At 50.4% G+C, this 26,091-nt stretch overlaps 1 protein-coding gene across 1 annotated transcript in view; it reads right to left on the bottom strand.

Moving 5' to 3' along the window:
* Positions 1-675: 675 nt before the first annotated feature.
* HIPK2 (homeodomain interacting protein kinase 2) overlaps positions 676-26,091 on the bottom strand; it is a 150,431-nt gene continuing 125,015 nt past the window's right edge. The window contains exons 9-15 of the mRNA XM_087820984.1: positions 25,143-25,264; positions 23,025-23,167; positions 20,182-20,361; positions 16,672-16,953; positions 6,312-6,556; positions 2,205-2,365; positions 676-1,191 (exon numbers count right to left, since the gene is read on the bottom strand). Coding sequence (XP_087677110.1) covers positions 730-1,191; positions 2,205-2,365; positions 6,312-6,556; positions 16,672-16,953; positions 20,182-20,361; positions 23,025-23,167; positions 25,143-25,264 — 1,595 coding nt within the window. The 3' untranslated portion in view covers positions 676-729. The remainder of the gene's footprint in view (positions 1,192-2,204; positions 2,366-6,311; positions 6,557-16,671; positions 16,954-20,181; positions 20,362-23,024; positions 23,168-25,142; positions 25,265-26,091) is intronic.

Genomic DNA, 26,091 nt, shown 5'->3' with positions numbered 1-26,091 from the left:
CATTATTAATGACATCTGAGGAGTAGCGACGCTTAGGGATTTACCCAGAGTGCTCAGAAGGAGCCAACGTGCCCTCGCGGGGAGGGGCTCCCGTCACCCCCCCACCCTCCCCCAGTCCTGACGCAGGAGCCAGAACTAGACCCCAGACCAACCCCCAGATGTCAGCCTCCTCAGGTCACGGCCTGACCGTCCAGAGGGCTGTTGACCCTTCAGAGTTCTGGAAAAATCCCTAATTCCCACGTTCAAGAATTAAAAATCTATTGGATTTCCGTATCAGGTGTCCCCTGACAGCAAATTCTTCAATGTCACTTGCTGCCATATGAAAATAATCTTTGAAAAGTTCATAGATAAAGTTCTTCGGAAACCGGGCCCCCCCTCTGGCATCCTCCATCGCTCTCGTCTCCTTTCCAGTTTGGTGCACAACCGGTTCGCGAGCTGCATTTTTGCTACTGACATTTTCTTTTTTTTTCCTTTTTCTTTTTTGAAATAAAAAGCATAGATTTCCCCCCTCCTGAATCCCTTCCTTTTTAAAATGTTCTCTTCTCTGCTCTGAGTCCTCCCACTTCCTAGTTCAAGTTTCAGGGTGTCCCGTCCTGCCCCGGCCCCCCTCCCCTGCCCCCTTGCATTGTGTGCGGCATCTTCAGTATAAAAGGCGCGGCGCCCACCGAGGTCCCTCCTCCGTGCCCGCCTCCCCTCGGCCACGCTCCCCCTCCCCTCCCCCTCCAGTGTCTATATGTAAGGGTACTGGTTGACCTTGGCGGGGCTCAGTGGGTATCCAGTGTAGACGGTGGAGGCTGGAGAGGCGCTGATGTAGGTCTGGTGGGCAAACTGGGCTGGATACTGACTCGGGTGGATGGTGGGCGAGGGCAGGACCCGGGGGCCCATGCTCACGGGAACCTGGTGCACGATGCTCGCCGGGTAGGCAGTGTGCTGCACGGTGTGACGCGCCGAGCCTTGGGAGGCCACCAGGTGGGCCACGGTGCCAGTGGAGCCCAGGGCCGCGGGCGCCGTGTAGGTGTAGAGGTGGGGCTGGGCGGGGAGGTGGGCGGCGGCGGCCAGGTGGGGGTGCACAGTGCCGTGGCTGGGGCTGTTGTGCGGGAAGGAGTACGGAGCCTGGGCCATCGTGGGAGTGATGTAGGCCTGCTGCCGGCGGTGGCTCCCGGCGCGGTCTGCGCTGATGTGCTGCTGAGCCTGGACAAGGAGAAGCACCAGGAGAGGGCTGCACTGGGGGCTGGACACAGGGGGGGAGGGGAGGGGGAAGGGAGGATGGGGGGGAGGGGGGTGCGGAGGCGGGGGGCCGATGAGGGGGGAGAGGCGGGGGGGTGAGGAGGGGGGAGAGGGGGCCAGAGAGGCGGGCCTTCCCGGTGTGCCGGGAAGCAGTATCAGCCTGGACTGAGAAAGGAAGCCGTGCCCGGTGTCCCCCAGGCTGGATGACACGCAGATAAAGCCGCTACGGCTCACAGGACACAGCACATCTCCCAAGGACACGCTGCAGCTGTGACGTGGCAGAGGAGCCCCTCTCTGAGGGACTGGTTTCTCTCTCGCTCTGAAATCTTGCTCCAAAGTCGAGGCCCTCGGAAACCGTGCTGTCTGAAGCTGTATCGGCACAAATGTACCAGCCCTCTCCTACTGGGGACTCTCAGTCGCGGTGACAGACGCAGCCTCGGTTTACAACCCAGGTGCTGCACTTAGCACGGGGGTTCTGAGCACAAACCCCCCCACTTATCTCACCTCCGAGGCTTCCCAGGAAACAGGCCTCTGAGTGCGTACGCTCTGCAACTCAGGCCTGAGCTGACCCTCTACACACGGGCGGCTCTGCCCCAGAGACTCTGCTTTACTTACACTCCACCTTCCCCAAACCTCCTCCCTGCCTTGGTCTGGGGCTCCGGGCCTGTGGCGTCCTTCGCTGTAAGGAATTGGTAAGCGACTTTGTGGAGCTGCAGGCCTGTCCCTGGTGTTCCGGCCTGACTGGGCCAGGACGTGGTGTTCGACCCTGTGCTGGGCTGAACTGGCAAGATGTGGGCATCCTAATTTAAGCGCTGGCACATGCCACTCGGTGCGACGCTACATAACTTTAACAAGTCGCTCTGCTTTGGGCACCAATAGTACCAACTTCCCCAAAGGTGACGGGCTGAGGAAAGACAATACGAGAGGGGCTGCAGCTCTGCGAGAGGGGCAGGTGAGAGCCGCTGGGCAGGGCTTACCTGGCTGAGGTTGAGAGGCTGCTGCTGCTGGAAATGTGGTCCTGGCCGCTGCTGCCGGTAGGCGATGGCTCCTGACGAGCTCCCTGAAGAGTGACCGCTGGTGGAGGTCACATTGCTGGAGGACTTGGACTTGTAGGAGGACGAGTGGTGACTGGTGTTGACTGTCGGGAGGAGAAACAGGTCACAGGTCAGTCACGGTCCTAGGCTGCCCAGGAGATGCCACCCCTTAGGGGCTAACAGTGGGCTTCCAGGAAGGAGCCCGTTTCTGAGGCTGGCCGATCACAAACCAGCCTCATCTTCCCTGGGCCCAGGTGAGACCTGGCTGGGTCCCAGGAGTTCTGGCTCTTGCCCCACCTTGGGCCTAGCTCCTGAATTTTCCTTTAGCCCTGCATGCCTCTAATAAAGCCTTGCAGAGTTCATTCTGTCGCTTTCCAAAGAACCTTAACAAGCCCGAGAGACCTGAGAAGCTACGTGAGAAATCCTCTGAACCCCTCCTGGGCTGGGAACCACAGGAAGGAGGGCCCACTGTGAGAAAAGGGACTGTCGCCTGCACAAGTTCATCCTGGTGTGAGCGGCTGCCGCCAGTCTGCACCTTGGCTTGTGCGGGCCAGCTGGGCCCAGGAAGCCCAGGGAGGCTGCTCTCCTGACTTTTCTGAGCCTGGGAGGATTCTGCAGTCGAGGGCGTATACGAGTGTGGAGAGAGGCCACAGGCTGCGGATGGACAGGCACCGGGAGGAGGCGCCTTCCTGCCTCTCCCCCACCACTGGGAAACGCAATCTCTGCAGGAAACGTGACACCACGGGGCCTTCCCCAGACAGCGGCACTGGCTGCTTTAGGACCAGCAGCCTCGCGAGGGTGGCCTCCCCTTTATCTTTATTTTGTTGGAAACAACCCTCAGAGAGTCTCAGCTATTCAAGCCATTGTTTCTTTTATTTGGGCATAACGCCGTCCCTGTGGAAACGCAATGGGTGGGTGCTGAGACCGCCACCCACCGCACACCCTGCGACGGGCTGGGGGAAATGGTTAAGGAGCTCGACGGGCGTACAGTGTGGCCTCTCTGAAGGCAGGAGACGGCTGTGCGAGGTGGGGGAGGCTGGCGCTCCCTCCGCTTCCTCACCCGTCTACGAGGGGGTTGGACTAGGCGGTCTTAGAGCCTCAGTAACTTTGGCCACCACGTCCCCTTCCACACAGTGGCGCCAGCTGACAAAGCTCAGAGCTGGAAGGTTTGACCTGGACATCTGGCTGCTTTCCTACGCACCCTCCACTTTGTTGTAAAAGGCCAAGAGAATTTCAGCATTGGCCACTTAGAAAAAAAAATCAGTTCCTACGTGGTCTGCCTAAGATCTACTTGGAGCCAACTCTTAGATACTTTATCACGTATGTTTAAGGGATCAGCACTGGTACAGAGTTCCCGCAGAAGTCTGGGAACAGAGTCGCCTTTGATTTACAAAAGCCAGTGTCCCATCCTATAGGACTGCAACCAAAATCTGATATCCCTGGGGTCAGGCAGTGTTCAAGATCAGAGTTTCCGATTTCAGAAAGGTAATTTGGTACAGAGTCAATAGGCTAGGTCACTCCCAGCAGAGCCTCAACACCACCCTGCCATCAAACACATGAACATTTCTGCCACAAAACACAGGGACACTTCCCAAAGTGGCACAAATACGACCACGACACAAATGTGATGATGACAGTGAGACTATGAACAGCCTCTCCCTGGGTCAGGCCAGGTATTCACTACCCACTGAGTTTGCTGAAAACTTAAAATTTGGTTTTCAGAGCCGTGGTGGATTTTGGATTGTAGACGAGGGAGGAACATTTCCTTCTCTACTGGTTCAGTGAAAGGGCCCATCGTCTGTCAGGAATTTAACAACATATTAACTGTGTTAATTAATCAGGAGAGCGCTGCACTCCAAGCCGTGCGCATTTGAGGCTTCGATCTTTAACCCGGGGATGTGCAGGGCCACCTGAGGACTTGATGGCAAGTAAACAGTTTTCAGAAAGGGGTCAATTTCCAGATTCACAACTTTTTTTTTTGGAATCCTCACCAGAGGATACTTTTTTCATTGCTTTTCAGAAAGAGTGGGAGAGAGAGTGAGAGACATCGATGTGAGAGAGATACATTGACTGGCTGACTCTTGCATGCGCCCGACCGGGGCTGGGGATTGAGCCTGGAACTGAGGTTATGTGCCCTTTGACAGAATTGAACCCGGGACCCTTCAGTCCATGGACCAACGCTCTAACCACTGAGCCAAACCAGCCAGGGCCAGATTCTCAATTTTTTTTTTTTTTTTTTTAAATATATCTTTATTGATTTCAGAGAGAGGAAAGGAGAGGGAAGAGAGACAATGATGAGAGAGTTGCTGGGGACCGAGCCTGCAGCCCGGGCATGTGCCCCGACCCGGAATCGAACCGCAATCTTCTGGATCCTAGGTCCATGCTCAGCCGCTGAGCCACACCCAGCTGGGCCAGATTCTCAGCTTTTAAGCGTTTCTCTTCCTAAGCGGACTTGCAGCACTGGGTTCCCTCTCCCACATTCTCCCTGAGAAAGCCTCCCTCTCGCTCTCTCAATGGCAGTGTTGGTGCGCTGACAGCCTTAGGGTGCCCAAGCGGGGTAACTCCGGAATGGAGAGCTCTCGTGGGACAGTCCCCTGAGAGCAAAACCAAACCGTCTTCTCAGTAACCGACACAGGAGGCTGCCCGGGCTTATTTTATTTTATTCAGGCTATAGACTCTCTGCCAGCTCTCTACTCTCTCTGCCCATTCGCGAGATGAAATCCTGCAGTGAGGTGGCTGTCACAGGGGAGACTTCCCGAGAGAGGTGAAGTCAGCTTTGGCAGCCTGGCCGCCAGCCAGGCAACATTTCCACGTATTAAATGGGTCCAATCTGCAGCCTCAACGTGTCGACAGAGGTATTTAAAGTACTTAAGTAACGACACAATATACAACACGACAGGAATGGTATCCACTGCAAATACTTCAACAGGAACATATGTGATGGATGTAGTTTTAAACAATTATCTGAGGGATGTATGAGCAGAAAAGTATGCGGCCACTGCTCCGAGCAATCCTGCCTCCTGGGCGAACTGTTCGCCTACAGGTTCCTTGGTCACGACCAGAGATGCTGCTCCTGGCCGAGGTTCCCACTGACATACTTGCTGGGGAGAGGAAGGTTTTGGGGGTGAAGTCCTCTAGTCCCACGCTATGCAGAATGCCCTGAGACCCTGGGCTGGACAAGTCCCCAAACAGCCCATCCTGAACTCTACTCTCCACCCTCAGGGGCGGCACCTGAGTGGCGCAGGCCTAGTGGGCCTTACAGGCTCCCAGGTGACACGGACTGGATGGGTAACAGCTGATGACAACAGCTCCTCACATCGGAACAAAAGCTTTCTGGCGGTCCCTATCCCTTTCCTTCTAAATGGTGCCACTGCGGGTGCTGACTGGCTTGGATGGGCTGGTGATGGTTGGGGCAGAAGAGCAAACATGCATGTTTTTCTTCTGGTTTATTCCCCAAATTCTTCCCCTGGTGAGCCTGAGCCAGGGAGGCACTGACCAGATGCACTGATCTGGGGCGAGGCGCTAAACGTATCTAGAAGACTAAGATCTCAGCCCTTCTTCTCGGGGTGGGAGAAATCCTTCCAATCAAGCAATGCGTGAGGGACAAACGCACTCGCCGTGTCCTCTGCTCCCAACGGTGACTTCTGAGGACGTGGGGGACGGTGTTTCACCCTCGCTGAGCAAGACTCAGAGGAGGTTCTGCCCGCGCAGACGGCCCCACCACCAGGGCTTCCTGGAGGGGGTGATGCCAGAACTCGGCCAGGGACCCCCCACAGCCGGTGTCAACCCAGACCAGCGGATAAAGAACTGGGCGGCTCTTCTTAATTTATCAGCCAAATCAGAGGGAGAGCCACTGTAAAGGCAGCGAGGTATTAATTAGAGAATTAAAAAACGAAAACGCTGCTTATACAACGTGACATTAAGCGGGGTCTTCCCTTGGCTACTTGAACACAACCTGCAGTAACCCGGCTCCTGTCACACAGCACAGCTGCTAGCGACAGAGAACAAGTCCAGTCCCCGGAGATCCCGGCCTGCCGGCCCCCGGATTACCTGGCACCAGGCTGTCACATTCCACCAGCACTTCGCTGGCCTGGGTCTTCAGGGGGGGCACGATGATGGTCCTGGGGTTCCCAGTGCAGTGGTTCTCCAGGCTCCCCTTGGTGTCGAAGGTGCTGGCGCTGTGCCCGGCGCGGTGCTGCACGGAGTAGGGGCTGGTGTTGCCAGAGGAGTCTGAGTATGGAGAGTCGTGGACCGTGACACAGCTGATGACGTTTTTCCTCTGCTTGGAGACGGTGCTGAAAAGAGACAGGGACAAGTCAGCACTGTGAGAGGGAGACCTCCAGCCGGCAGTTCAGACCGGCTGTGTGAAAAGCCCCACTCTGTGCCCTGGGGCAGGGGACAGAAGCAGACCAGGACAGAAGGCAGGGATGTGACTTCTTCTCTCTCTGACCCAAACGGGAGGCAGGGCACACAAGTGTCACCTGCTTAACTGGTAGAGGGGACATATGAAGATGTGAGAAAGGGCTGTAGCTGGGCCTACAGGTGCTTCTGGAAACTGGGGAGAAGCTTCGAGTGGGCCTGGGCTCTCCCCGGTGCAGCAATGCCCCCTGAGCCACCAGAAGGGGACATCTGAGCAAACAGAGAGCCTGAAACACCCACCGCTGGGAAGGAAGAGCACAGTGAGGCTCGGGGCCTGGAGATCCAGCAAACTTAGGCAGGAGGGACAGGGACATCCAGGGGGAACCCAGCTGCAGAGACAGGGAAGGGGGAAAGAGGTTCCAAGAGGCCGATGCCACACACGGTTCAGACATGCTGAGCGCGAGTGACGGGAGCTGGACTTGCACCATCAGCAATCTCTCTGCTGTGAGAGTGCTGTGTGGATGGTGTGGTGCAGGCCACCCAGGACCTCTGAGAGCCCCCTCTCAGGGGAGGACTGGCCTGGCCCTGGGATCAGGGAGGGGACAGCACTGTGTCTCGGTGGGGTCAGAGGCGTTCCTGCCAGGACGATGCCTATTCAGGAGTTGCTCTGGACCCCTGTCCTTCATCCTGAAATTTATTATGCCAATAGGAAGAACTGGCTTTGGATGGCTATAGGCCGGCACATTTTTTTTCTGAGATATTTATATTTGTGTGGTTACTTTGGGAACCAATTCTGTCTGCCTCCAAGCTCAGTGAGAGGCTGGTGGGATAATGCCTATAAAATGTGTTGTTTATTGTGACGGTTTTAAAAATGGATTTTCATCTATTTTTGTATATTGATCGTCTATTTTTAAGAAATATCGGTTGCCTAAGTAAGATGGTCAGTTTCTAACTAATTTGCTAAGAGAAGAAGCTGGTATTTATAGGCGCCTACTGGGGACAGGACAATCACCGAGTTGTCCTGGCCAAGGTCACAAGGCCAGTCACAGGCCAGCCCCTTTCCAAGGTCGATCTCTGCCTCCTAAGGGCAGCAGAGCAGTGGGCAAACTCAGAAGCCCCAGGCGACTGGGCAGAAGGCGAGTGGAAGGCTATTAATCTACACAAGGCTGGAGGGGCCGGGCAGCGACTGCCTGTGAGCTGGTGTGGCCCCCGCTCCTGACACTGCCGACATCTGGGCCGGATGATTCCTCCAGCGGCTGCAGTCTGTCCGTCCTGGTTCAGGGAAGGAGGGTCCCTCCCTAACTACGCCTGTGGGTAAGCACAGGGCCCTGCAGCCAGATGTTGAACATCAGCACTTGCTGGGGGTGTGGCCTTGGGCAGCTTTTCAACAGTCTCCTTATCAGTAAAATGTGGCCAATAACAGTAACTACGTCACAGGCTCATTCTGAGAATTAAGTGAGGAAACGCAAGAAAAGTGCTTCGAACAGTGCACGACACAAGGCAAGTACTCTATAAAAAGTTAGCTGCCATTATTCTTAACTCATTTAACATGAAAAAACAGGTTTGCAAGAAACATATCTAGGCAGAGTGAATTCTACCAAGGCGCAGACTTGCTGGAAAGATTTCTAGTCTATGAATAAATCAGAACATAGATATGAAAGAAATTAAAACGCATCAGTTAGATGTCTTGAAGGTCTACTCTACGTGCTACAGGGGATTCCTGTATAAAAAATACGATAAGTGTCTGTGCCTGAGAGGGGATTAAAAACTCAGTGTGGGGGCTGTATAAAAACATGACAAGTTAAGCTGTAAAAGCTTTAAAATAATCAGTTAGAGAGAACAGAGGATGTGACAGAGCCTTCCCTGATGAACTGTCAGCGCGTTGTATGGATGATAATTGTCAAGAACTCAGAAGAAGGTGAGGAATTAGCATGTATTTATAGCTCTTCACATTCATTTTGATAAAAGATACATTTTAATTAATAAAGACTACCCCTCCCACTTATAACAGTTTAAATGCAAAAACACCCATAGGCTCGATCCTCAGAAGGCTAGTTACCATGTGACCCAGCAATTCCACTCTCAGGTATACAGGCAAAGGAACTGAAAGCAGGGACTCGGGCACCTGTATGCGAGCGCTCACAGTGGGATCACGCCCAAGGGCCAAGCGGAGAAAATACATAACCTAAGGGTGAGAATAACCTAAGTGCCCACCAACAGATGAACAGACAAAATAAACTTAACACGGGACTTGGTGAGGAAATAAGTCGCTTACACGTAGACCCAGCCCCAGCCCCAGCCCCGGCCAATTCCTGCTGACCATACCTCCCTTTGGTTCTGAGTAGTTTAGAAAACGCTCAGATTAAAAAGACCACATGCACACACAACACTAATTCTGGGTAAGCTGTAATAAAATTCAAATTGGACATATTTTGAATTCTTCACTCGAATTTGGAAATTGTGGAGAAGCTTCAGCTCAACACGAGTGAGAATTTTCTGAGAGCTGCCACTATCTGCACACACACAAGGGGCCACGTCATGAGTCAGTGAGCTTCCTGTCTCTCGGGATGGCTTTCTGGAAAGTCTTACAACGGCTGACGGCTTGGTCTAGACAACCTGTGAGCAGTTAGGGCCACCTCCTTATGGAAACCCAACAGGTAGTGAGCTCTCCTACCAAAGAGGCTGACGCGCCCTGGCTGTCTGGGCCTTGATATCCATCAAGGAGTGTGGCTAAAGCCTCTGTCCACTCTTCATGGGCCCTGTCCCTCTTATCGGAGCTGGAGGTCCCGTCTAATGAGCAAATAGGCACAACACAGTCTAATGCTGGCTTACTCGCCTTTTTGGATCTATGTGAGACAGGCCTGGAAAAGGTGAGTTAATTGGATAGCTCTGTGTTTGATCTCTTGTTGGAAATCTCTGTGCTCAACCTGATTACACATGCAGATTAGAGAACAAATGGGAAGCTGCTAAATGAGTCGCTTTGAAAGCAAGCACACATTTGACATTATTACTATGGATTCTTTAGGCCTGTACGTATCGACTCTACTGGGATTCATTCCACTACAGTGTCTAATTATTACTGATCGCTAATCAATCCCATTATGAATTAGTTAATGGAAATGACAGAGACAGAGAGAGAGGGAGGAATACGATGAGAAATGTTTGCTTAATGGCCTCAACAGAACATTACTTCTGAACAAAGAACAAAGCCATCAGAGTTCAGGATTGCATTGTGTTGTCTTGGCAATAGATGATTTCCATCATTTTAAAATGATGAAGAGAAATAAGGAGAGAGGAAGTAAAGAACTCGGCCCCAGTGGAGAAAACACTGCGGCAGGAGCAGATACAAGCCCTCGGCCCCTCCCTGCAGGGCGCTCTCTGGAATGTGTTTCTGATTTCTATTTGCCAGCCTTGACCAATCCCATCCTTCAAGGCCCTGGTGGAAACTCATCTCCACCCATAAACCTTCCACGGCTTATTTCACTCCTCTGATTCCACAGTCAATGCCACACGTGAAAAACACTCCCATCACGACGACATTGGTTACAAACCACAGGCGACATTTACTGGGTGCACAACTGCGGTTCAAAGCGCTTTACATGTGTCACCTCCTCTCATGCTCACAGCAAGGCTGCGGGAAAGAGTGTCACACTCTGGTTTAAGAACGATGAGCTTCAGGTGTGGAGAGCTTAGGTCACCTGCTTGCTCAAGGTCACACAGCTAGTCAGGGGCAGAATCAGGTTTGAACCAAGAGCCAGCACTCTCTCTCTGCTTTTTTGGTGACTAAGCATGGTCTTGGCTTTATTTTTTAAATTTTATAGTGATAAGAATATTTAATATGAGATCTACCCTCTTACTAACATTTTAAGAGTATAAGTCAGTTCTGTGACTACAGGTGAATGTTGTGCAGGTCACTAGAAATGACTCATCCTGCCCAACTGAAATTTATGCCCATTGATTAGTGACACTTCCCTACCCACGGCCCTGGCCACCGAGATCCTACTCCTCGATTCCATGCATTGACTATTTTAAATACCTCATCTGAGAGAGTTTTGCATATTGCAGCATCTTCTTCTTTTTAAGGCTGAATAGTATTCCACTGTATGCACATGCGACATTTTCTCTATCCATTCATGTGAGGGACATTTCGGGTGTTTCCACATCTTGGGTACTGTGCCTGATGCTGCAGTGAACGTGGGAGTGCGGTCTCTTTGAGGCCCTGATTTCAATCTTTTGGATAAGTACTCAGGCGTGGGATTGCTGGATCATATGGTAGTTCTATTTTTAATTTCCCGAGGAACCTCAATACTGTTTCCCATAGTGGCTGCACCAATTTACATTCCCACAACCAGTGTGTGCAAGGGTCCCAATTTCTCCACCCCCTCGTCAACATTATCTTTTGTTTTCTTGATCATAACTATCCTGACAGGTGTGAGGTGATAGAGCTCATTGTGGTTCTGATTTGCATTTCCCTGATTATCAGTGATGCTGAAGATTTTTTCAGAGTTATTTGTTGGCCACTTATATATATTCTTTTAAGAAATGTCTATTCAAGTCCTTAGCCTATTTTTAAATCAGGTTATTAGTTTTTTGTAACTGAGTCGTCCAGAGCCTGCCCTCCCTCTTAATGACTATGCTACACTAGCTCCTCTATCCCCCCCCTCCAGCCCTGAAGAGGTAACTAACTGACCTCCTCCGGTCCCTCCAGAGGCGATGCCATGGCAGTGGTCTTTCCTAGAGTGGGGCTGGTCACACTCACAGCTGACCCAGCTGATGGCGATGAGAGCTGCTGGCCTCACCCTGCACCAGGGTGTGCACTGCTCACTGCACTGTTCACACTTCCCCTCCATCCAGCGAGAAGTACGTGCTGATTGCTTTTAACCAGCCCTTCACGTGAAGGGAGGGACCAGGAGCCAACGCCTCCAGGCCAATGTGCTCCTTCAGGTGTATTAATTCCCAACTTAAAGTGATTAGTGAGAACCAAAAAAAACTACATTTTAAATTTGATGTACACATTCCATTCAGATTATATGACCCACACATTTCCATCTATGTGCACGTGTGTATGCACACACACACATACATACACATCACCATTAAAGTCATTTTTTTTAAATGACTACCTTCTAAGAAATCAGAAAGAGGGCCTGGAGGGAACCAGGTGTCCTCACCCCAGCACACACCCAGAAACACATGCTCTTTCCTCCACCTATTGCAAAGGTCCTTTCACCGGGCACACTCTGCCCTGTGGTATCCACCCCCCTTCCCCTCCTCCTTCCTCTGCCCTGTGGTATATAACTCCCCCCGCCTGCCCTGTGGATGGCAATGAGGAAACCGGAGAACCTCACTAATGGCTTTGCGATGTGCTGAAGAGTTAGGACACATTGCTGGGGACAGCTCGGTGCAGAGTCTCTTCAAAATGCAGCCCTTTGCCTGGCTGGGCGTGGCTCAGCCTTTGAGTGTCGGCCTAGGATCTGGGAGACAGGGGTTCAATTCCCGGTCAGGGCACATGCCCGGTTGCGGGCTTGATCCCCAGTTCGGGGTGTGCAGGAGGCAGCTGATCAATGACACTCTCGTCATTGATGTTTCTATTTCTCTACCCTTCTCCTTTCCTCTCTCTGAAATCAATAAAGATATATTAAAAAAAGAAAAAAAAAAGAAATACCCAGGTGGTAGAATGAATAACAGAGAGAGCACAGACGAGCTGTAGCTGACTAGCTGCAGTGGGCCACTTTGGTCGCACGCTTCAGAAATTACCCTTACGACCAAAAGTTCTATGATATGACCTCATGGCCTCAAAAGCCAAGGTTAGCAGAAGGTTCTGAACAATAAGACGTACACCTACAAACTTTGTCTAAAGAGATTTCAAGGGAGGAAGGATGGCTTATTCAGCAGGTGCAGACAGTCAAACGCTCCTCTAATGAAAGTCATTTGTAAATACTTAGGACATGACTGCTTCTACTACTTAATCCTGGGGGACCCAGAAGAAGACCTGTGTAGTTGTCTTCTGTAATTAGGCCAATTCTCTAGCCATGACCACAGCAACTCATTTAGAAAGAGGGGGCCACTGGGTCTTTTTCTCAGAGTTTTCAGGCCTCCTCACATTTTAAAATGTTCTCAAAGAATTAGAAGAGCTGACTTCTGCCCTTCTCGCTGGTAGAACCCCAGCACTGACAGATGCCTGGGACCCAGCTGGGACTCCCTAAAGCCCTGGCCTGGGGCCCTGCACACAGTGGGTGCAAATGTGTGCTGGCATGGTGGTGGTCAGAGGAAGGGGCAGGACAGAATTTATATTTGTTGAATTAATGACTAAAGAGAAGTCAGTTATTTTTGCCAGTAATCAGGACTGTCAATTCTGCTACTGAGAACTTTTATCAGTTTGGACGAGTCACATACCTCTCCTGGGCCTCATTTCCCTCATCTGTGAAATGGCGTTAGAAATATAGATCTTGTGTTTCCCATGAAATGACGCAGGAGACAGTGCAGGTGGAAACGCCTGGTGAATGTTACGACTGAGGGGCTATGACTCACTCGCTCCCAGCCTGCCCCACGCTCTGGGTCCTCCTTACAAGTGGGACCTGCTGACCATTCATCTGCTCTGGCGGCTGACAGTGCCATCTACTGGGGGCCAGGATAATAATTGTGACTTGGCATTCCTCTCAAAATTCTAGGCAGAGTGGTCCTAGAGATTTAGTGACACTTTGTAATTAAGTCTAAAAATGTAGGTTTACCGTTATTTGTCCCATTTTGGCTCTAAAAGACACTTTGGTGGTGGAGGCGTTGCCATCTGATCCTGAGCTCACTGTCCCCGTGAGCCTGACCCTAGCTGTGCCGAGGCTGACACGGGAGTGATCGGCATTTCGGGCAGAGTTACAGGCCAGCCCTGGGACTCGCACCTGCTAGACTTGGGTGAGCAGCAGACAGGAGACAAGGTCCTGACTCACAGATGGGAATTCAGGTGCGTAGGGTGCAGAAGTCAGGTTTGAGATCAAGAGGATTAGAGGCAAGCAGGGAAGCCCCCCCTGCTCAAATTGAACACTGATGGGCCAGAGAAGCTTCCAGCAGAGAGTGGCTGAGCGGCTCCCCACTGGGCTGCACTTGGGGTAAGGGCTGATGCTTTCCTGGGAGCTGCTCAGAATCTCCTGACGAAGCTGACCACAAGCTGACCACCCGGTCCAAAGGGAGACTCTTGAGTCCCCCTTTCCCTTCTGCAATCCCTTCCTTCCTGGCCCCCCCTTTCTCTGTGATCAGGGGCCCTGCGTGCTCCTGTGCCTGTCCCACCTCGGACGCCCTGCCCCCACAACCTCCCTCGCTGGAATGTGCACTCTCATTCCTCCCGGTTTGCCTGCCCCCCCCTCCATTTCCTCAATCGATTTCCCTTTGCATCCCCAGTCCTCTGCTAGTTTTTACGGGAGTGATGCTCTACTTTGTATTATAATGATTTGTTTGGGTCTCATCTCGCTTATCACCCTGCAAACCTGAGGATGGCGACTGTCCACGTTCATTTATGCAACACCCGCAGTTCCTAGCACAGTATCTGTGATGCTGGGGCTAGTAAATATTTACTGTGTTAAATTTTATGATATTCTGATTTCTAAGAATGAAAAGTCACATTCCCCCATTTTTCTCTTTTTCCAAAATGTCACAACAATGCGCTCATATTACACAGTCCCTTCTCTATAAATAAAACAGCTACCGGTTTCTGTTTTATCCTACTCAGACTCAAACACATTTTCCTGTCTTCTTGGGTGCTGTAACCTTTTTTTAAGGCAATAGTCATTTGATCTTTCCAGAAAACACTATCATTTCATTCTGTAAGCCTCCTGTCACAACCGCAGCAGCTGAACCCTTCATGAGGACTCTCTGGTCTCACTCTGCAGCTCCCCTATTTGTGTATGTCTCTGGCACATTTCTTTTCTTTTTAAAAAAATATGTTTTTATTGATTTTAGAGAAAGAGGGAGAGGGAAAGAGAAACACCCATCAGCTGCCTCCTGCACGCCCCCTACTGGGGATCAAGGCCTGCAAACTAGGCATGTGCCCTGACTGGGAACAGAACTGGTGACCTTTTGGTGCATGCGACAACGCTCAACCAACTGAGCCACGCTGGCCAGGGTGTCTCTGGTACATTTCATTATCCTGGGCAGGCAGGTGCGTGGTCTCCTGCATTTTATGACACTCTGGGACTCCGTGGCCCATTGTCACTGTTGGTGGTTGTTCCTGCACATCGGCTGCTTCCCTGCCCTCTTCTAAGTCTTGAGCCATTTACCTCACGGTCCTCACATGCCATCAGCACCTGAGTTCTGTGTTTTCCTGGGCCTCAGGGCGGCTCAGGAGCAGGCTGTGCTTTGGCTCTGCTCAGCGCTCTCAACCCTGGGAGCTCTGATCGATGGAGAGACGGCGCTCTCATGCCCCGTTCCTCAGGCATGCTATTCACTTCTCTCCTGAGCACATGTGTCCAGAGTCTGTGTAACCCAGATCTCATACTTCAAAAATGACATTCCAATCGCATCAGTTGTCAGACTTTCCAATTGCTTCTGCTTTTTTCCAGTTGTGCCAAGGGGCGGTGCAAAAGGCCTGTGTTATGCCCAATGCTGCAAATGTGTGGACAGGCAGCTCCAGGCTGGGGGCCAGCCTGGGGCTGGGAAGAACCTTTCTTTTTGTAAAGGGACCATCTGAGCCCATCATATTCCTGGGCTGGGGGACACGAGGCACTGGGGAGGACAGAGTACTCTTAGCTCAGGGCTCTTCTCAAAAAGGAAACTGAGGCAGTCCTGGAATAGGCAGGAGGAGAGTGAAGCACAGTGCCCGGTGTCCCCGACCCAGTGGGCCCTCCGGCCCCCTGGCCGGATGCTAGGGCCAGAAGTGCTGCATTACCTTCCCTGAGACACAATGACCATCAGGCTGAGCCACTAAACAGAAAAAGAGGGCGGCCGAATGAGACATACACTAGCCCTACCACGAGGAAGCCACCGCCGAGTTCACTACAGAGGTGCGAAGGGGATGCCGTACAGGAACAGCCATATCGAGACCATTTCCATCACTTATCTGTACATTTCACAATGATTTCAAGTGTGGGAATTTATTGCCTAATCAAAAGGATTTGTCACGACTAATTATTGGCATTGCATCCAAGCACGAATTAAATATTCAGGCCTATATGCAGATGTTAAGCTTCACATCCAGTTGTGGGATGTGTGCCAACTGGCAGCGCTGGGCTAGGTAGCTGGTCTCCCTTCCCTGGCTCTCAGTCCTCATGTGAGGGCCCAGCAGGCTGGGGTCATGAGTCTTTGGGATCTACAAGGTCCTGAGGCCGCTGGGGTGCAGAGGGCCAGGGGACTGACTGTTCAGGAGGGACAAGTTCCAGCGGCTCATCAGGCAGCCCCAGCACAAGCCACGCTCTGCTCAAGTCTGGCTGGAAAGGGCAGGAAAGGAGACTCTGGCGCCAGAGTTAATAGTCATGCAAATACCGTATTAAATATTCCTTTCCTCTTCTCAGGTAGCACACGAAACGTAAAATGAGTTTTCTCTACTTGGAATAAACAGTAGTGCTCTCTGGGTGAAGAACCAACTGTCAGCTTGAAAGATTGGGTTAATCAGACACAGGGAAATTTCTGATTAACTGAACAATTATTTCAAATTCTGAGAGAGCCACGGTGATACTGGAGAAATATTCTGACAGGGAATAAATTCAATAGCCTGAGGCAGAGCTTCGTAAACTTATAGGGGGTTGAGATACACTGGCATTGTGTCTGATTTTTATGGTCAAGTCTCCCAAACGTATAGGGCCTATAACTATCTTTTACGATCCACGTGATTCAAAATTATTTTGGTTTTAAGCAATTACGGAAAGTCTGTTAGTCCCCTGAAATCACTTTAGGACTCTAGGACACTGCGAAACCACAATCTGGGGCCGGGAGAGAGGGATCGTTATGCTTCATGATGGAAAGCGGCCCAGATCCACAGATAGCTGCCTCTGTGTGAGCCGGCACCACACAGCACACCCCGCGGCCCTTGCTGGGAGCCTGGAGGTGACGAGGGACGGGGTCTCACCTGGTGGGCGCGTGCTTCTGTTCCTCCTCTTCGTCCGTGTCGCTGCTGATGGTGATGACGCTGACCGTGGGGCTGGGGGTGTCGGGAATGACAATGGTCTGCCGCTGCCTTTCCCTGGTTGTGCTGGAGGCCCCGTCGCCCCAGCCACACGTGACGGAGGAGCTGCAGGCCGGGCTGCTGTGCACCAGGGCGCAGCGGGGCGGCGTGTTCTCCTTGACGCGCTTGGACCGCTGAGGGGAGCTGATGGCCTGAGAGGAGGACACCTCACAGGTGGAGACATTTCTGTAACGACAAAGCCACACACACTCATGAAGGAAGGTCAGCCCAGCAGCATCTTCCAAGGAGCAAACACTGCCTAGGAACCCCAGGTTTGCGACATCTCCATAGAAAAGTTAGAGGCCGGCCTGGCCAGTGTGGCTCAGTGGTTAAACATTGACCCATGAACCTGGAGGTCACGATTTCAATTCCCAGTCAGGGCCCAGGCCCAGGTTGTGGCTCATCCCCAGCAGGGGGCTTGCAGGAAGCAGCTGATCAATGACTCTCATCACTGATGTTTCTGTATCTCTCCCTCTCCCTTCCTCTCTTTGAAATCAATAAAAACATATTAAAAAAAAAAAAAGTTAGAGGCCAGGGCACTGACTTCATGTGTAACTGCAGAAGCGGCTACCTCTGGAGTGCTTTCAGGTAGTTGCTACATAGACGGGACAGCAGCCTGGCCTTCTCAGGGCTCCAGCTGCTCCCAGCAGGACAAAGGGGACAGTCAGGGCTCTAAAGATGTGAGGGATTGTGCCCAAGAACTGGGCTGGTCTTGTGGAGTCCCATGTAATGCCCAGTCTTTAGGGGTGCCTGCCCCAACACAGCCCTGTCTTCAGGGTCAAGGCCTGACTTCCTGAGCTCCATCCTATCATCCTCCCAAATGTATTTAGGTCTTGTTCGGGAGAGAGGTGGAAGAAATGGAATTTGACACAGAGCTTTGGTTTCTGCTAATAGCCGGTTTATCATTTAATAAACTAAAGCACTCATTTCTTAGGAGTTTCTGGATCTAAAAGATCTAATGTTGGTGGTTAGCTAGCTCTCTGTCCTTCCTCTGGGAAATGGACACGACCACGAAAGTATCTGTGTGTGTATAATTTTTTTAAAATTGATCTTTTAGAGAGAGGAAGGGAGAGAGAGAAACATTAATTTGTCGTTCCACTTACTGATGCATTCATTGGTTCATTCTTGTATGTGCCCTGACTGGGGACTGAACCTGCAACCTTGCTGTATAGGGATGATGCCAACTCAGCTACCTGGCCAGGGCCTATTATTCTTATTTTTTTAAAAAAGGTTCTTCTGGATTTAGACACTGAGCCTCATAAGAAGCTTACTAGTCTGTTTCAATTGCAATGAAAAATTGTGAAAAGTGCAAGAGGAAAAGGTGTGCTTAAAAAGGGACCTTTTAATCTTTTATTTTTAAATATATATCTTTATTGATTTCAGAGAGGAAGGGAGAGGTAGAAACATCAATGATGAGAAAGCTGTCATTGATCAGCTGCCTCCTGCAAAACCCTTATTCGAGATTGAGCCTGCAACCCGGGCATGTGCCCTGACTGGGAATCGAACCTTGGTCTCCTGGATCCTAGGTAAATGCTGAACTGCTGGGCCATGCCCGGCTGGGCAGGACCTTTTAATTTTGATGTCGATTTCCTTGAAATTCCTTATCAAATTAGCCAATGAAGTTTCTGGTAACTTTTAGGGAAAAAGTACCTTACTTTTTCCACTCTCCCCATCAACTCTTGAGACCAAAGACAACCTATAATGAAAATGAAGACTGGTATTTCCTTAGAGATTCAAGCACTTTCCAGCTGAAAGGGGTGGCAGTAACATGAAAATTCTGTAAAGGTAGATCTATTTAATTTTCTGTTTAGTTGGTATCAGATATGATGCTTGCTCCTTTTTGGGGGCTGGTAATAATATGTTTTACTGATAAAATGGTTCCATTGTTTGTACTTACCATATTTGTTATTGGTAATATGTTACAATTTTGAGATTATGCTTTTACTATTTCAGTAGTTAAAATACCTCCACTTGGCATTGTTAAAGAAAAGTATGCCTCGCTGCACCACCCAACAAGGGAGAACAGTCTGGTCTTTCAGGCTATTTTGCCAAAGCACTGGTCTTAAAAATACGCAAATACGTAAAACTTTCACTATAATGATACTGATCTTGAAATAACACCAGCTGGGTGGTAAGCAGGCCGCAGGGGAGGACTTGTCAAGTTTGGGAGGCAAAGGGTTCTTGCGTCAATGATGCTGACGTCAGCTCTGGGTGAGACCAGAATTCTGTGGGACTGCCCACTGGCTGGGCATGACAGTGCGCGAGGACTGGGACGGTGGCCGTGCCTGCGGCCTGATCTCACAACGAAATGGGTGTCTTGTCACAGGGCTGCCCAACAAAAGCATTCTGGATGGCTGCCACTGATCTGAGATGAATTTCCCTGTTGACAGCAACACCCAAATAAAGAAATCTTGAAAGATGACAAGTTGAGGCAGCCAGCTCTTGGATTGATTTCTGAATGAGATAGTAAAAAGCCAGGCCTTATTTCTGGCGCCTGGCTACATGAGGAACCAGGAAACCAAACTTTGGAGACGTTTTACACCCCGGACTTCTCTTGAGTAACCTATCCCAAATAAGCCATGGGGTGCCTCCACGTCAGGGCCGCCAGAGAGAGCTGGAGGGCAATCCTGCAGCTGCACAATCCTGATTTCAAATTTTTTTGTTTTGTTTTGTTTGGAAATCTCTATTCTTTTTTAAAGTCAGGTTTATTGAGGTGTACTTACTGTAAAAGTTGCCCTTTCAAAGTGTTCGATGAGTTTTGACAAAAGTATGGTCCCGTAACCCCACCGTAACCCAGACACAGACCTTTCGTCCGGGGGGGAAAAGCTCCCTCCTGATCCTTCCCTGCCAGTCCCCTCCTCTCCTGCCCTAGCCCCTGGCAGCTCCGGAGCTGATCTCCGGCTCCGTAGTTTTGCCTTTTGCAAATGCCATAAAAGTGGGATCGCAGAGCATGGGCCTTCTGTCCATCCTGACTTGGAAGAGTTCAGCCATGAGGCTGGATTTAAAGGGAACGGGCAAGGTTATTGTCCTGCTGGTTAATGTCCAGGATTAACCAAGTTATTGCTTACACTTGAGCAGTTAAATAAGTTAAATTTCTGACCTTAGGTTTCAAAAAAAAAAGTACATTTTAAAGAAAAGCGATTATGGTTTCCACAGTGCCACTTCAGGGGTGAAAGGGGACAGAATCGCTCAAGGCCCTGGCACTGAACATCCATCAAGAGGCAGGGCCGACACCCGCACAGCCCCGGGAGCGAGCACCCCCTCAAATCCCAGCGCCTCCACGTGCTCACTGCGGCCCGCGGGCCACGCCCCGGCCCGGGCCGGCTCCCGGGACACAGGCTGATCGATGCTCCCCGACGCTACCTTTTAACTCCCGCTCTCGCGATGTTTCCCACCTGCAGGACTCCCACCTACCTGGCCGAGGACTGGTGCTGCTTGCTCTTCCGGGAGGAGGTGGTGCTGGTTGGCTGCTGCCGCATCACGTGGGCCACGCCCACATTTAAAGGCTGGGCCGCCGGGAGGGTCACGTGGCCAGTGAGGAGCGCGGGCTGCTGCATGATGGGGTTGTAGTGGCTGCCGTGAGCGTGCGTGTTCCTGAAAGGCAGGCGGGAAAACGGGGCTCGGTGTCGGTTTCATAAACGCAGAGGAAGGTTCCTCCCCAAGGTAAAAGCCAAACGAACCCCCCAAATTGGTTAAGTCACTAGCGTGTGGGGGTTACTGAAGAGACGAGCCCCGCCGGGTGGGCCCGGCAGGTAAGGGTCCCAGGTCCAGGGCTGTTCTGACGGGGTGGCAGGGAGGGGCACGATTTGTTGGTAAGAAAGAGGGCGTTTCAAGGGGGCCCCTTAAGTTCCGGGGGAGCAGATTCCTAATAACTTTTACAGGGTTTACTAAGTGCCTTCGGCGGGGGATCCCACCCTGTGAGGCAGGCGGGGTATGGTAGTAATACCAGTTTACAAGCAAGGACAGGGCCGCTCATGTGACAGACAGACACTGAAGACTGGCAGCCACTGGCTTTTGATGTCAGGAGTGTTGACATGCTGTTGAATTCTCTCAGTGGCCTCTCGGTGCTCAGGCGTGTAGCAGCTGATTGATTAATTACACGCTTGCCCAATGAACAGTTAGATGAACTGAAGGTTGCCTAGACATATATAGAGCTTGGTGTTAAGTCAAGGTTCATAATAGTCAGGCATGTTGATAGTAACACTGGCGCCGTTATCCTGAAAATGGCTTATGTTTCCAAAGCTCTTGTGATTTGGGTTGTATGGAGCTCTAAGGCTGGTTTTTCCACAGAAATATTAAAAACGGTAATTCAGAGGCCTGCCCATAAAAGCCCACTTAATACATAAAAAAATTTAAAACGCTGTAGGAGAATGCATTTGAATTTTTAAAATATTGTAAAATGTACCTTTGCCACTTGGGGGAAATGAGTAGGGAAAAAAGGAGGGGACACCTTTGTCGAGATGTGATAACATCTTTTGGACAAGTACATGGATTTTTAGAAACTGATGCTATAGCTTCTTTATTTTGTTGTTGCTATTTCTTCTACAGACATGGCTCTCTTTTTCCTTTGATACAGGTCTAGCACTGGTACTTGTCTTTTATTAGCCATGATCCTGGATGTTCTCTGGTCTACGCAGGGAACGGAGAAAGAAGTGTGCAGGCTTTCAGTGTTTTCTGCCATAATCAGGCAAGAGGAGGGACAAAGAATAAGAACATATGCATGAATCAATGAGTACATGAGTACTGCTGGAATGAAATGAGCTATAATGCTATTAGACAAAGAGGGGGAAAAGAGTACAGTGTATGTGTGGTCTTTTAGGAGAAAACGGGGTGAAGAAAAAACAATTGGTCCAACAGCTTTCCATTTGGTTGCTGTTCCTGATGAGCCGGAGAGGGAAAGTGGTCCCGCTGAGCATGAACGGAGGCCAATGGGGAGGGACAATTGATTTATTTACTGCCTGCCATGTGTTGGGCGCTGGTATGGTACGTATTAAATACAGGTCAAGCGCTTTGTCTTTTATCTTCATTTTAGCCTCCCAACAATCCTGTGAGGACTGTTATCCCCCCTCTACTGAGGAAGAAACTGAGGCTCACAGAGGTTAAGTAACATGCCCAGGTCATGCAGAGCCAGAACTGAACCCGGTTTTACCTGGTTTGAAAGTGCTTCCAAAGGGTGGGGGTGCTCTTGGAGGGGGGTTGCAGTCAGAGATAATCGAGTGGGTCTGTGGGAAAGAGCCTATGTCCTGTCTTCACTAGTCAGAAAATTAAATGGAAGGACAGAGGAAGCTGCAGTTGAGGCTTGACTAGGGGTTTATATCTCTAGCTCCACATGTTTTACCGAGAGCTCTTCATTCACAATAGTCTTTTAGGTCAGAAAAAGAACTGGGGGGGGAGGCCACATGGCTGGTATGGAGCCTGTCAGAGGGTGAGGGGTATGACCTGCCCCAATGTTTGGGCTGAATGAGAAACAGCCCAAACTATCTCTCATGGGGAATGGGAAGCTGGGGACAACTTGAGAGGGGCTGCCATTTGGCTCTGCACTGTGGTGGTCCTGGGATAGGGTGGGTGAAAGGTACAAGGAAAAGTGGAAAGTGGCCATAAAACAACAGAGCAACATGTGGGTGAGGAAGTCAGCAAGTGGGGTGGGGCAGGTTCTGGAAACAGATAAGGGGATATGACCTGCTGGTGGCTGTCAGCCGGGTGCCCCTGGGGTCTGTGGAAACAGACTTTAAGTTGTAACTATTAACTGAAGAGCCACACTCAGCAGCATCTACCATGTGAAATAAGTCCTGTCTGTCAAGCCTTCCCCTGGGAGAGTTGGGAAGACTCCAGTGTGTTCATGTCTCAAGATACCCTGAGAAGACTTTCTAGAACTGTTTAGGAACCTCGGGGGACTCTCTCCTGCTTTCTTTCACTGGTGACAAATCTTTGGTTTTTTGGGAGTGGAATTTAACTCTCAGAAACAAAAATCATCCGGAGCCAAGTCCGGTGAATTCCACTGGTGATTAAATGATGTGACTGAATTTTGGGTTGAAAGTGACAACTGACCAGAAAGTAATGAAGCCGATTTTCTTGTTTCCTGGTACACTTATTTAAAAATTACATCTCCTTACACTGTAGTCATGTTCCACATAATATGCTTTTGAATTTAAAAAGTTTTCTGCAAGCCAGGAATTCAGGTACAGGCCAGGCCAGCAGCTCTCTGGGTCAACACTGGACCTGCCTCCCATGCCAGACACGCCAGCTCTCCTGCTTACCTCCAGTCGGCCAGCTGCTGGGTGCCTGCCATGGTCTCAGGGATCACAGTTGCATGCTGCACTGACGTGTGGGTGGCTACTCCTGTCAGCTGCTGCCACGCTGGGGGAAGCAGGATCTGCTGGGTCCCGCTTGGCCAGGCCTGCTGCAGAGCGAAGGATGTTTGCAATCACATTTGTTAATCCCAATCTCATGATCAATCGGTATGAGCCAAGCACTTACTATGCTAGACCCAGTGATAGGTGGGGAAGTGGAGACATGGCCTTTGATTGGCTAGAAGAATGTAAAAAACTTCTTCCTGGAAGGGCAGAGTCTACAAGGGTCAGGAAAGCAGACATCTCCACGTGTTGGGGGCTCTGAGTTTCTGCTCTGGCCTCGCTAGTGAAAGCCGGTTTCGGAGGCTGCCGCGGGAGGGTACATTCAGTTCCATCTCAATCAGGAACTGTATTTCCCATCTCTCCACCTTCACCTACTCATTCACGATGGTGGCCAAGATGTTAGCTCTGATTAGGGGCTTGGGAGGACAGAGGTGACAGCAGCTGCTAGGCAGTATCAAAACAGCACTGCTGCCAAGGCAATCCACAGAGATCACTCTCGCGTCCCTGGAATGAGAGCGTCTGATTCCGCCCTTCCCTCCCACGCACATCCTCAGGGTGCCCCAGGGAGACTGTTCCCTTTTGCAGGCCACGGGACACTGCTGGGAGGCGGGGAGGAACAGGGCAAAGCAAACGAAACTAACATGAGGAGTGCATCAGAAAGACGCCTCTAAACTTTCACTGATAAAATCCTTGAAAAGGTTTAAATGTTTAGATAAAGAGAACAATGCCAATTTTCTGGATATATTTAAAGTAACTAATAGTGTTTGGAAACGTAGACATTTACCCAGAGAAAATGAAGGCACTCGTTAAAATGTTTAATTAATGCTTTTTCTTATAGTTACCATACTCATTTTTATAAGTTAGCTTATTTTTGTCCTTTGAAGGGGCCATTTTAGCATATCTAGGAGAGAGCTCCACTGTGACAAACTACTGACAGGGATTAATGACAAGCTGAGAGAAAGAGAAAAAAAGCGAGCAACCAACAAAAGACCCAACATGACACTGGACAGGGTTGGAATTTCTTGGAAACCTCTGCATGTGAAGACGCACTGGTCTACCACGTGCTTTTTAACGGCTGCATGGTGTTCCATTTTACACACACACAGATTTATTAACAAATCTCCTAGGGAACCTACCTTGTTTAAAAATAAAGGTGACTCTAAAGCAACAACATTGAGGTCAAGCTGTCCTTGGCACCAACAACAGAAATGATTACACAGAAGCAGGATAGCATGGGGTTAAAATACAGAGGCTGTTGTCATGCTTCTTGGGCTTGTGTCCTGGTCCTGTCACCTAATTGCTGTGTGATTTTGTGCCAGCGATGGTGGCTCATTTTCCCTTTTTGTTAAAAGGTGACAAATACCCTACTGTGCTGTGGGGATTCAATCAAACATACTGTAAAGAACCTCGCATAATGATGATGCATCTGTTATTCAAGTTCGTGTCGATACGGTTATCATTGTATCGCTGTGTTGCCTTAAATTTCCACAACACTTTACACATTTTTCATCACTTTCACCTCCATGATCTTACTTTGCCATCAGAGCACCTATTGTGAGCAGATAAGGAAGGCTCCAGCTCACAGCTTCTGCAACCCTGATTTTTCAACTATAAAATAAAGGAATCATCTCCAAGGCTTTTTCTTGGCTCTAAAAAATAATTTCTATTTTATAAGAAAGAAATTTGGGGCAAAGGAATGTTCACAGACTTGCCTTAGGTCACAGAGAGTTATTAGTAGAATTAGGATTAAAACCTAGGGCTCCTATATTAATTTGCATTACAAAGATACAATAATAATAATAGTCTCCCCAGACTCTCCCTGTGTCTAAATTTCTTCTTGGAATTGTAAGCTAGGCACTTAGGAAGGTAATTCACTTGGGGATTGTCCAGAATATTACTGCGCTATTCTAACGACTTGAAGCACCTCACTGTCAGGGAGGGAATTAGCGGAGATACATCTCTTTTTGTGAAAAACATTAACGGGCATGATGGCAATACCAGGAATAATAAAGACAGAATTACCTGGGCAAGCAGACCTGGCTGGATCTGAAGAGGCTGAGCTCCTGGGGCTTGAGTGACGATGGGAACAGCATTTTCCATTCGCACAGAGTAGCCAGCATGCTTCGAGGGAGAGGCCTGCAACCCTGCTCCAGACAGTGGGCAAGGGAGGGGTGAGTGATGGGAACGAGCTGGATGGAGACCGCTCCCCCCTCCCCTGTGCACCGGTCCCCTCCAGGTACTGCCTGGGCTTTAGGAAGTCTCCCTTTGAGTTTCTAACTTAAATTATAAAACAACCAACCTTGAATGTGTTCAAAGACTAGAAGGTGAAATTAAGGAGTCCGTAAAGTGGAACGGTTATGCTGACAAGTCACGAGACGGAAACACGTGCTTCCGACAGGAAGACGTGTCCGTGTATGTCCAGTCCCGGGGGGGGGACACACGGAGGAATCCATTGGGGGCACTGACTCTGAAACTGCGCAGCCAACCCTGTTTACCCCACGGGGCTTGCAAAAACAAATTCTCGAGCTTTTAAGTACTTGGTCAACCCTAGCTTCTTAGAGGCTCCAGGAGGAGTGTTGGGGTGCACAGCCCAGGAATCACTGGAGGTGGCCTGGGAGGTACTTTTCCGACCGATTTCTATTCCTCATGAGAATCGGGGCCCTGCTGGCAGTCAGGGACTGGCACTTTCCCATAGATAAGCCACACAGAGGGTATTTCATGTGAGGGCCCAAGCGCTGATACCAGCATAACAATGGGAGCCCAACAATGTGCGTATTCACAGACAGCCGGCCAGGGACAAACATCACTGGCAGGTGGTGAGAAGAACAAAGTCCCACTGTTTCCAGGCAGCCCCAGCAGGACATGGGCCTCAGGTTCAGCGATGCCAGAGCCACGGGAAGAACCGAAGAGGGCTGCAGGCTGGGAGGTAGGCGAGGCGGGACCCCGCAGCCTCAGCGCCGGAGGTGGCCCG

This window comes from Miniopterus natalensis, chromosome 10, assembly GCF_054644295.1.
Source record: "Miniopterus natalensis isolate mMinNat1 chromosome 10, mMinNat1.hap1, whole genome shotgun sequence".
Lineage (NCBI taxonomy): Eukaryota > Metazoa > Chordata > Mammalia > Chiroptera > Miniopteridae > Miniopterus > Miniopterus natalensis.
Note: the sequence above shows the minus strand (reverse complement) of the source record. Positions and strands in the feature narration are given on the sequence as shown.